This window comes from Mus musculus, chromosome 1 (assembly GCF_000001635.26).
Source record: "Mus musculus strain C57BL/6J chromosome 1, GRCm38.p6 C57BL/6J".
Lineage (NCBI taxonomy): Eukaryota > Metazoa > Chordata > Mammalia > Rodentia > Muridae > Mus > Mus musculus.
Genome location: NC_000067.6, coordinates 172,245,864 through 172,258,424, shown reverse-complemented (window position 1 = coordinate 172,258,424; position 12,561 = coordinate 172,245,864). Strand labels below are relative to the sequence as shown.

The following is a 12,561-nucleotide window of genomic DNA, read 5'->3' as shown; positions in this document are numbered from 1 at the left end:
AGAAGCTCACTCTGACCTCGGCTCCCACTGCACTTCCCACCTGCTGAACCCCTGCATCTTCATCATTTAGGTACCTGGGTACCCTTTGTGCCAGTCCCTGCTCTTTACCTCACCCTCTCATTCAGAGTCTAGACTCACTCCACTTGGCGCTTCCTTCTCCAGCTTTACCACTCAGACTTGCTCCCTTCACCTTTCCTTTCCTATGCTTATAGATAGCCCTCTCTACCTTCCCACTCCTTGGCTGACCTTTGCTCTTTCCACCACACTGGCCTCACCACCACCACCCCCAACTCCTCAACTCCTCCCCCCACTCACTCCCCTACCCCCTTAACCCTCTTTTGCTTTCTTTCCACCGGTTGAGCAGAGCCAGCTATACCTAGAGATCATATTATGGAGCCTGGAAAAGAAAAGGAGGTAGAGGCCCCTGGTGAGCTGAATCAGAAACCAAGACCCAGCACCAGGTCCTCAACTACAAATAGACAGCCGAAAATGAAAAGAAGGAAGAAAGATTTAGAAGAGCTGAAGAAGGAAGTGGTTATGGTGAGGATGGCCAAAGCAAACTGCCCTTGAAAGACCCTTCAGCCTTTGCCTGATGGCTTCCACATCCTACCTGGAGAAGAAGCAAAGCACGCTTCCAGGACGGTCCCCTCCAACCCCCTCCTTCCTCCCTGCACATGACCTGAGGTCACCGTCTCACCTTAATAACTCTTCTGTTCCCTCAGGATGATCACAAGCTAACGTTGGATGAGCTGAGTGCCAAGTACTCTGTGGACTTGACCAAGGTAAGAACTGCTTGAAGCAGAACAGAAGTCCTCAGTGACTTGAGGACACTAACCAGGGCAGCGCAGAAGCTGAAAGTGACCCCCACTCTCAACTCCAGATCCAACTGTGTACCTCTTACCCTTAGCCCCGCAAAGCTCCACACAACTCTACTTGGAAAAAATGGTCGCAGTAACTATCTGAGAAAGTTGTGATGGTGTGGATGGTTGGGAATATGCCTTTTGTCTTGTCCTCTAGACCTGTTTATACTCTTAGGATTTATCAAGAACTCCAAAGAGCTTTTGCTTAGGTAAAAAATAATGTTATTGGTATTTGCCATGGTAAAAATTTAAATTGGCAAATTTTAAAAGTATTTCTGAGTTCCTTTATAAAGAGTAGTTGCTGGGAATGTGGCTCAGTGGCAGAGCATCTTCAGCCTGAGTTTGATCCCTAGAGTCATGAAAGAAGAGAAGGAAAAAAAGGCTTATTATAAACTAACAGCAATATTTTTTAACCAATTAACTATTTTTCCAAAAAAAAATTAGTGTCATCTTACATTTTACAAATCTCTTTAATACCTAACTTTATTTTATGTTTGTTTTCTTGAGACAAGGTCTTACTATGTAGCTCTGATTAGCCTGGAACCCACTATTATGTAGATCAGGCTGGCCTTGAACTCATAGAAATCCACCTGCCTCTGCTGGGATTTATGTATGACACTATACCCAGCATTTAATTTCTAGTTTTCTAATAGAAAAATCTGAATTCTCATACCTTTTGATATTAAATCTACTGGGATGTATCATGACATCTTTGGAAAACTTCAAGTGTTATCTTTCTATTAGTGTGACAAAATATCTGAATCTGTGGTGTTTGGACAAGAAGGGTCCCCATAGATTTATATTTGACTACTTTGTCCTCAGTTGGTGGAACTTCTTGGGAAGAATTAGAGGGTGTGGCCTTGTTGGAGGAAGTGTGTTACTGGGGCTCTAAAGTTTTAAAAGTCCAGCCATCCCCAGTAAGCTCTGTCTGTCTGTCTGTCTGTCTGTCTGTCTGTCTGTCTCTGTCTGTCTCTCTCTGTCTGTCTCTCTGTCTCCCTTTCTCTGTGTCTCTCTGTCTGTCTCTCTCTCTCTGCCTTGTATCTGTGGATCAGGATGCAAGCTCACAGCTACAGCCTGCCTGCTGCCATAATCCCTGCCATGATGGTCATGGCTCTAACCATCTGGGACTGTAAGCCCCAACAAACACTTTGTTGTGTACATTGCCTTGGTCATGGTATCTCTTCACAGCAATAGAACAAAGTAACTTAAGACAGAGACAAACAATGTAAAGGAGGAAGGAGTCACTCTGACTTGGAGCTAGGAGGGTTCAGGCCAGGGTCTCTTGGCTCCACTGCTCACACTTCATCTGTGGGGAGGAAGGAAGCCACGTGATGGAACACAGCTGCTGACTTCATGGCAAATAGGGAGATGAGGGGAGAATCCCAACATACCTTTCAAGGGCACCTCCCAGCAGTCTATTTCCTCCCCTGAACTCTCCCGACAGCACCCTCACAACACCACCATCAGCTGGGCGTCAGGTAATTTGGGGAATATCTAAGAGTCAAACCATAACTTTACCATACACTTTTTTTTTTTTTGAGGCAGGGCCTGACTATGTAGATCAGGCTGTCCTGAAATTTGGTGGCCAATCATCCATTCCTCAAGGATGAGTAAAGATGACAATGATTTAGTATTGTTACTAAAAGCTTTAGACTCTTGAGAGAATATTGAAGCCCCTTAGGTCTTTTTGAAGACAGGCTAAGGGAATGGCTGATAGGTTCTGGTAGATTCTATTATCACATAATATTAAGGAAAAATCACAGAAGCGCATGCATAAGGCCAGAATAAAATCCATACATTGGTGTCTTTAGTTTGATTTTTCCCTTGTTTCCAATTTGGAAAGCCAAAGTGTGAAGGACAAGATGTTTCCAGCATCATGGATCATGGCCCCAGTTAATCTAGTATATTATAATCATCTCTATATGTTTGTTTCCCAACTTGAGCTCCCTAAAAATAAGGAACATTCTTGAATTTCATTCATTCAATTGATTGATTATTGTGAGCACCTAAGTTTATGTGTGGAGGTATGATTGTGCCACTGCATGCACACAGAGGGCAGAGAACAACTTGTGGAATTCAGTTCTCTCTACCATGTGAGTCCAAGAATTAGACTTAGGTTGTCATGCCTTGCTGCAACCACCCTTCCCTTGAGATGGTTGTCATGCCATCTCAGAGTCCCTTTGGGTGGAGACCATTCCTATTAATGATGATATTCTCAGCTCCTACCACATGACCAAGCCTCAAGATAAAATACTCAAGTTCAAAAGGTTGTAAACCAATCCACACACAAATGCACAAACAAACAAAAAAGCTCTCTATGAGTAAGCATGCTAAATGAAACCCCTTCTACAATACAAATTCTTATTGGAAAGAATCTTCAGAAGGCTCTTCCGCGGCTGCTTTGGGGTAGACCTATCCTGAGGCTATAACCAGTAGGTCCTCTCGCTGTAACTGGTTCTTTTTCACAGCTGCCTCTCCATCCTTATTTCTTCTCTACACAGGGTCTTAGCATCCTAGAAGCCCAGGATATTCTGTTTCAAAATGGACCGAATGTACTAACTCCTCCTCCAACCACTCCAGAGTGGGTCAAATTCTGTAGACAACTGTTTGGTGGCTTCTCCCTCCTACTGTGGACTGGTGCCTGTCTCTGCTTCCTGGCCTATGGCATACATGTAAATTATTACAAAGAAAACGCCAACAAAGATAATGTGAGCTTGCTCCCTCCCCCCAAACTCCCAAATTCTCCTCACCCAAATCCCCAATAGTTCAGAAGTTTCTGGGGAAGCTCTTGATCCATCTTGGTCTCCTGCAAACTCTATCTAGAAAGCTTCTAGTTTAGCTCCCTAAAAGGCGTTATTCTACCAGTCTACTCGCCAAGTGGCCATCACAGTGTTTCTGCAGTCCCTCCCTTCCCCTTTTGAAAGATTTATTTACTTATTTAACGTATATAAGTACACTGTAGCTCATCTTCAGACTCTAGCTGTCTTCAGATACATCAGGAGGAGGGCATAGATAAATGGTTATGATCCAACATGTAGTTGCTGGGAATTGAACTCAGGACCTCTAGAAGAGCAGTCAGTGCTCTTAACCTCTGAGCCATCTGTAGTCCCCCATTTCTTATTCAGAATGCCAACCTCTTCATCTCTTGCTTTCCTTGGCTCATTGTCCACCTCCTGCCGATAGAGGGAGAGGAAGATTCTCATTCTCTAGGAGTTTTCTGACCACTCAACATAATAGGTTAGGTCTTCATTACCAAGGAGCCGGGGAGCCAACCCTTCCCAGATCCTCCTGGACCCTCAGTCCCATGACTTCCTCCAGCCAGAGGAAGTTGTTCCCTTGGCAATCTGAGGATGCAGAGGGAAAAAAGGATGTGCTAATGACACTTTCTCCATCTTCAGCTGTACCTGGGGATTGTACTATCTGCCGTGGTCATCATTACCGGCTGCTTCTCATATTACCAGGAGGCCAAGAGCTCCAAGATCATGGAGTCTTTTAAGAACATGGTGCCTCAGGTACGTAGGACTTGTGTGGGAAGAGCTAGTGAGAGGAAGTGCAGATTGTGAGGAGTTATATAATCGCTCAGTCCCCGGGGGGACTGTCACACACAGTGGGTGCGCTAAGTGGGGCTGGTGATGAGGAGCCTGGAAAGTACCAGGAGAAATGGAAATCAAGCTCCGATGACAATAGCCACAGAGTGTGTCACTGAAAGTGACAAGGAAATGAAGAATGACCCTCCACAACCTAAATAAGGACATCTATTGAAAACGAAGCCGCTGGGGAGACTGACCTTAAAGGCAATGTATTTGTGATTTGTGGAAATGTTCCAGTTTTTAAAAAGCTAAAAGGATATGGCGATATTAATATTCTGGTAAAGATATGAGTCCTGGGCCTGATGCTATGTTGGGAAATAATGCCTTAAAGAGACATTTTGGGTCAAGTGCCAAAAGCTGAAATGTATGCAGTAAATGTGAGCATTGCATTAAAATCAAACCACTTGAGACAATCACTGTGCTGTCATAGAAAAGAATAACCTAGGGGCCAAGAGATGGATCCGCAAATAACAGCACTTGCTGCTTATGTTGGCTAATTTTATGTCCACTCGACACACCCTAGCATCACTTGGAAAGAAGGGATTCAGTTAAGAAATATACCAGATTGGCATGTGGACAAGCCTGTGGTATATTCCCTTGATGGATGATTGATGTGGGAGGCTCCAAATCACTGTGGACAGTGCCACCCCTCAACTGTGTAGTCCTGGGTGCTACAAGAAAGTGACTGAGCAAGCCTAGGGAGAGCAAGCCTGAAGTAGCACTCCATGGCCTCTGGATAATGAACTGTGATGTGGAATGTTTAAGTGACATAAATCCTTTCCTCCCAAAGTTGATTTTGATTGTGGTGTTTATCCAAGCAATAGAAACCCTAAGAATCTGTTCTTGCAGAGGACCTGGGTTCTGTTCTCACATCCTGATGGTGGCTTACAACCACCTGAAACTCCAGTTTCAAAGGATTCTCACCTTCCTTCTCTTCTGCCCTCGCAGGCACCGGGCATGAACATGGTGCATATCTACATACATACATATGTATATATACACACACACACACGTATATATGTGTATACATGCATATATATGTATGTATGTATGTATGTATGTATGTATGTATGTATGTATGTATGTATGTATATATATAATATTTTTAAGAGAATGAAGATTACATAATTCTTTGAAAATGCACACAGAAGTGTTTAGGATAAACTACCATGATGCATCTAACTTTGAGACAGGAAAGAATGAAGCAACTGAGGTGGACAGTTAGTGAGTGAAGGCAGGTGGAAGTTTTATAGGTGTGCTTGTCACTATTCTTATTATTGAAGCTTTTCTGAAATTTAAATTTTATTTTTTTAAATTGAATGTTTTTAAAGGTATCTGGAAATAGTATGACAGCAGATTGGAGTTCCTAAATACAGGACTAGAGGCTTTAAAACAAAAAACAAAAAAACCATCAAGTCTCCCAACTCATGCGACAATATCATCATGTTCCACCCCTGTACCCTAGGATGCTCTTCTCCTGTTAATGTCAACATGATTTAAACCTTTCTTTGAGTAAGAGTTTTGACTGGGATCTGGGAGTTTATCGGGTGGCACTGATTGCCTAATGTACCACCCAAACATGACTTTTGTCACCGTTCTGTGCCTGTGCTGCTGCTCTGGTCTAAGCTGGCTTCAGCTTGCTCTAGGGAGAAATAGAAGATAACCTTATTCACTCCTCGGTTGAAAGGATTGAGATGTTCGCAGCTCTTGCTTGTTCATGGGAACAGAGGGGTTCCCAGGAACAGCAGGGCAAACCTTAACAGGAACAATTTTTTTTAACTAATTTATTTATTTACTTTACATCCAGATCCAAAGTTTCCCATCCCTCCTCTCCTTCCGGTCTTTTCCCTCTTCCTTCCCCCATGGTCCGCTCCCCCTCCCTTTGTCTTCAGAAAAGGAGAGGCCTCCCTTGGGTATCCAACAGCCTTGGCACATCCAGTTGCAGTAAGACTAGGTGCATCTTCTCCAGTCGAGGTTAGATGAGGCAGCCACTCAAGGGGAAAGGTCCCAAAGGCAGGCAACAGAGTCAGGACAGCCCCTGCTCCCACTATTAGGAGTCCCACAGGAAGACCACAACTATAAGATACGTGTGGAAGGACGGCCTAGGCCTAGGTCAGACTCCTGCAGGCTCCCTGGTTGTCGATTCTGGCCCCTATGGGTCCAGGTTAGTTGATTCTGTGGGTTTTCTTGGGGTGTCCTTGACCTCTCTGGCCCCTATGACCCTTCCTTCCCCTCATCAGGATTCTCCAAGCTCCACCAAATGTCTGGCTGTGGGTCTCTGCATCTGTGTATCAAATAGTTTTTTAAGCCTTTATTTTTATCATTTCTACTAAAAATCTTCTGGGCCAAAAATAAAAAATAGTTTACATGGTCAATTCTACATTTAGGGACAAAGAGATAGATCCCACCTCTTAATGGAAAGGCCATCAAAGTCCCATTGCAGAGGTTGTGCAGACAGCAATAGTAGACCTAACACAGAAGGACAGAGATGGAAGTGGGGAGGGTTGGAGCGCAACCAGGAAGTGCAAGAGGCTATCTAACATTATCTTCCTACAGCAAGCTCTGGTGATTCGAGATGGAGAGAAAATGCAAATCAATGTAAGAGATGTGGTTTTGGGAGACCTAGTAGAGGTGAAGGGAGGAGACCAAATCCCTGCTGATATCAGGGTTATCTCGGCGCAAGGATGCAAGGTGAGGAGATGAGGAAAGCTATAGGAGGGAGCCTACGGCAATGTGTGGCTCTAAGGCACGGTGAAGACCTGGGCTTAGTCATAATCCAATCTTCTTATTCAGAACCTTGAGACAGTGATGAGAGTGGTTTGGGGGAAAGAAGGTGAGGTTCTAGGAGTGCAGATATTTATCTCTGCATGTTAATGACGTGATGGTTCTGACAGATAAAGTGGTGCTGCCTTCATACATGAATCTGACCTTTGTCCTATGACTGCCTTTTAACTTCTCCTTCCCATCCCAGGTAGACAATTCCTCCTTGACTGGGGAGTCAGAACCCCAGTCTCGCTGCCCTGATTGCACTCATGAGAACCCTCTGGAGACACGGAATATCATCTTCTTCTCCACTAACTGTGTAGAAGGTGAGTATTGTATATCATCTGCAGCCCAGGCTCAAAAAAAAAAGAGGTGGAAACACATGGCTTTTAAAACCTTCTGTTTTCTAAAGGTTTCGGGGTAGGAAGACAGTATCAAGGTTGGCTTCTCCATCACTCAGGTGCTTAATGACCTCTGGGGGTGGGGATGGGGGGGGGTGGTCAAAGACATCATTTCCAAATTTGTATACTGTTAATAAAAAAACTGCTACCCATCGATTGCTTTTGGACTAAATGACATTAAATGCTTAGCACAAGGTCTATTACACTGTAAGCATCCTGAAGTTGTTGACCATGGTTTGAACTGGTGGAGAAAATAGCACAGAATAGAGGGACATTATCCATCTCTGCCAGGTCACTCTTCTACCTCCTTTTACCTTCCAGAGGAAGCTACCAACACTGCAAGCTTGAATTATCAGAGCTGTCCCTCAAACTCTGCCATTCAAACACTGGCTTTGTCCCTAGGATGAAAGAAAGGCACTCCTGAGCCAGCACTCACATCCTTCTCTCCTTTGCCCTTTGCCCTTAAGGAAACCCAAACATACTCCAGAGTCTACTTGCAAATCATCATTAATGCTTAAGATCAAATGTCTTAGTGTCTGAAGATGGGTGCTTTCTATGGAATATATAAATGTATATAACTGTAGTGTCAAGCACTATAAACAGTTTTTGTTCTGACTCTCACAATGTCACACACAAAACTCTATGAAGTCCATAGAAAGTACACGCTCACCATAGTTTAGAGTATGACCCAACAGAGAAGAGGGAGACTAGAGATTCTAATGAAAGTCTGTCTCCAAAGCCCACGCTCTTGCCTCCACTTCCCACGCTGCTCTACACAGAGTGCTAACGACCTCTCTTCATTAAATCGCTTCATTTGAAAATGTCTTAATAAGAACAATAATGTTCAATATACACTAAGGGAGAACCCAACCAGAAAGAAATTATATCATTTGATGTATACACAATGTATAAAACATAAATATTGAATGTACAGAAAAATACAAATTAGCAAGACTCCTCTTTTTTAAAAAAAATGCTGTATTTTAGCTGTTATGTTTTAGGAGAAAATTTGCTCAGGTTTATCTTTCTGAAGTAGGTTTTTCATCAGCTAAGTCTAGGCTGCTGACAAGCGGGTTAGGCAAGAGTTGGTGAAGGTACTCCAGCTGAGAAACAAGGGTCTATCTGAGAGAAAGGGGGATTTAATAGGAGACAAACAAAATCCTAATGTAGCCAAGAGGGTAGAACTAGCTAGATAGGCTAAGGGATTTTGTTTTGTTTGTTGAAATATCTCAGGTCTTGCTATGTAGCTCTGGCTGTCCTGGAACTTGCTATGTAGACCAGGCTGGCCTTGAACTCACAGAGATCCCTATGCACCAGCTCCAGAGTGCTAAAGTTAAAGAAGTGTTCTACCATGCCTGCCAAGCTAAGTTTTGTACAAGTTGCTACGTAATAGCCTTTGCCTTATACCAGTTTCCCCTTTAACCTTCACCCCAGACCAATTTACAAATTAGTAACACAAATACAGCGTTATCCTGTCCCCAGCCTTCGTTACTATGGTCCTTGATAGGCAGTGGCACAAACCTCTCTCTTTGTGTTCCCATGCTTCCAGGGAACCCGATCTCTCTCTGATGACACATGCAAGGTGTACGAGGGAGGGAACAGTCTGTCCTAAGACACAGGATATTTGCCCTTATCAGTTTTCTTCCGGTTTGATGCTAACCTGCTCCATCTCCAGACACACAGGGAGCATTTATTACATTTAATCATTTCTAGCTAGATATGTGAACAGAATGGATTTAAACGACACGACACTGTAGCCATCTTATCAAAATACAAAATACCCATCTTATCAAAAATACAAAATCCTTTCAGTATCTTTCAGTCATTTTATTACTTTCATAAAGGTTTAGAGAACCTGTCAACCAGTTCAAAGGTTGTCTGCAGTGTGTTTTACATTGTGACCCTTGCCAGAGTCTCCTTCCCCATAATACTGGCCTAATCCATCCAAGAACTCTACTATTAGATTCTTTTTTAAATAGTTTTGTGTATGTGTGTATGTGTGTATGTGTGTGTGTGTGTCTGTCTGTCTGTCTGTGTCTACATATGTGTCCTACATATACTCAGGAGCCCAAGGAAATCAGAAGAGGCAATCCCTCAAACTGCAGTTAGAGACGGCTGTGAGCCACCATGTAGGTTCTCAGAACCAAGTCCAAGTTGCCTGCAAGAACAGTAAATCCTCTTAACCACTGAGCCATCTCTTCAGCTCCATGTGCCTTGGCTGTTGCTGAAGGCAATCTTAGAACTGGAGACCACCAGCTACCCCGCGCCCCTGTGCTAGTGGGATCTGCTCCTACTGAGACACATGTATGATTTTACACTGACTGTTTGATCTTTTATTCACTGGAATAAAGTTGAGTGTCTACCATACATCCAACCGTGTTCTAGGCTTTTTCAGAGATATTTGATTTCACAGTTTTGTGGGTTCTTTGTTGTTTCTCCTCTTCCTCCTCCTCCTCTTCCTCCTCCTCCTCCTCTTCTTCCCCTCCTCCTCCCCCCTCCTTTTCAGCCTCTCAAATACTGGGTTTCTAGGTGTAACTCACAGGATCTGCACTGTGCTTCATCCCATGTTTAATAAGAGGAAGCCATAGTCTTAGGAATCATGGAACTTTATCTTGGGGTGGGGGGAACTACTTGTTTAAAAAGTTGATGGTTCAGCCTTGTGCCCTTCTGCTTCTGAGATGAAAGTTCTTTCCATGGGTTTCTGTCCTTGGTCATTCTCTGACTTGAATGGTAGGAACAACAGGCTCTATGGGGCAGCAGAAAGAATGGTTTTAAACAATCTTGTTTCAAAGTTGTGGGTGAGTGTCCTGTACCATGTGTGAGTAAAGTCAACTACATAGGGCGCAGAGCTGGTGGGGGGAAAGGCCCTGGAAAGGCTCAGGGCACAGGTGTTATGGCTGGTGCCACCCAGCAGAGGTCAGACTAGCTCTAGTCAGAAAAGCAGGGAGGGGGCTCCTCAAATAGTGACACTGAGGACTGGAGAGGTCTTTGTTCTGAGGGAGCACTGTGGGGTGCTTAGCAGCCTGTGGCTTGCACCCTTCCTTTTCCTGTCTGCACAGAACCCCTAGGTCTTACTGTAGGGATTCCCCACCAGTTCCCCATAACTCACTCAGTCAAAGTTTGCCACGAACTACCTCAAAATAGCATCAGATGAGAGCTCAGTCCCATGAGACTCTTCCTACTCCAGTCTCTAGTCCAAGTAATAGGCTGTCATCCATACTTCTGACAGGGTGGCTGTGAACTGCGATTCCCAGGACTTTTTCCTTAAGGCTCTCAGAAGTCAGGGAAGCACGTGGCCTACATTTTGCACTCATTACAGATGATAGGAGACAAGTGAACAGGCAGATGGGAGACACACACAGGGCCTGGGATGTGGGCAGAGATGTGAGGTTTCTGTATCCTGAGTATGCTATCCTCCAGACATCTCCATGTGTTTGCCAGGCTGGAAGCTCTCCAAACACAGTTGTCTTGGCTTTTAATGGATGTTTTATTACATAGACGTGACTGGTTATATCATTTGCCATTGGTAATCAACTCAACCGTCAGCCTCTCTCCCCATCCTGGATGTTGGGTTGTAGAGCTGAAAGCCCACCCTGTAATCCCATAGCTGGTTCCCCTGGCAACCTCCTCATCCAGTGGCTACCCAAGAGCCCAAGAGTTGCCTCATTAAAGCAAAAGGTTCTCTTACCACCTAGGGATTCTATGGAATTTAGAAGCTCTCTGTCTGATATTCCTATCATGCCAGAAACTATAAAGTGTCAGGAACCTACCATGATAAAAAAAAGATTCTCCTAGCAAAACAACCAAAAGATTTTAGAAGTTCAATGTCAGTAACTGGGGTGGTGATACCAGCCCAGGCAATCCTTACTCTACCACAGTAAGGAGTTATAGTGTCTTTCTTCATTCACAGGAACAGCTCGGGGTATTGTGATTGCTACAGGAGACTACACAGTAATGGGCCGGATTGCTTCCCTGACATCAGGCTTGCAAATGGGCAAGACCCCGATTGCCACCGAAATCGAACACTTCATCCATTTGATCACAGCTGTCGCGGTCTTCCTCGGTGTTTCATTTTTTTGGCTCTCGATTATCTTGGGTTACACCTGGCTGGATGCTGTCATTTTCCTTATTGGTATCATTGTGGCCAATGTGCCGGAAGGGCTGCTGGCCACTGTCACTGTGAGTAAACAAGGGTGGGGAGGGGTGACCTCTGAGCAGACAAATGACCCCAGGGAAAGGAAGTGTCCCTACTAACACTTGTTGTTAAGGAACATCTGAAGTGAGGGGTATCCCTGAGATACATAGAAGCGTCAGAAGCAATTTAGTTCCCACGAGCACTGCACTGCCTTCCTCTACCTGTGCCGCTGTGACTACTCTGTCTCCTCCGTGAAAGAGGAAGCAAGATGCAACAGAGAAAGGATCATGCTCCGGTCTCAGGTGCACTGGCTGTGTCGGCCAAAGCACTTAAGATCATCAGGCCTTGTGCATTTGTTAGTTTATAGAGCAAGATTAATTTAGGATTACTGAATTCCACCATAATGGACTTCGAGGCCACTTAAAATCAACCTTTGAGCCAACACTGGATGCCCTCTATAAAAACCCATGGAAGATAACTGTGGTTTGTTTCTGAGGGTGACTGACATAGCTCCTTTGTCTCAGCCCCGTCTTGTTCTTAGCTCACTTTAGTTAAACTGAGCAGAAATATGATTCCCTGTTCCATCCTGGTTTTCCCAACCAGAATAAGCTGGTTCTTTGTGTCCTAATGGCCTAAGCCCTCCACCCCCATGACAACCATCATGACTCCTCAGATTCTCCAAGTAATCCCTTAACCATTCTTCCTATGACACGGTCTTGGCTCTCTGTCTTACTAATAACTTGTTTGGGAAACTTGTTGCTCTAGTTTTGTTTTGTTTTTTTTTTAAGATTTATTTATTTTATGTATGTGAG

At 44.2% G+C, this 12,561-nt stretch overlaps 1 protein-coding gene across 1 annotated transcript in view; it reads left to right on the top strand.

The window, feature by feature from the left end:
- Positions 1-12,561, top strand: part of Atp1a4 (ATPase, Na+/K+ transporting, alpha 4 polypeptide) — a 34,917-nt gene continuing 22,356 nt past the window's right edge. The window contains exons 1-8 of the mRNA NM_013734.1: positions 1-70; positions 365-540; positions 723-782; positions 3,362-3,568; positions 4,259-4,372; positions 7,007-7,141; positions 7,422-7,539; positions 11,525-11,793. Coding sequence (NP_038762.1) covers positions 391-540; positions 723-782; positions 3,362-3,568; positions 4,259-4,372; positions 7,007-7,141; positions 7,422-7,539; positions 11,525-11,793 — 1,053 coding nt within the window. The 5' untranslated portion in view covers positions 1-70; positions 365-390. The remainder of the gene's footprint in view (positions 71-364; positions 541-722; positions 783-3,361; positions 3,569-4,258; positions 4,373-7,006; positions 7,142-7,421; positions 7,540-11,524; positions 11,794-12,561) is intronic.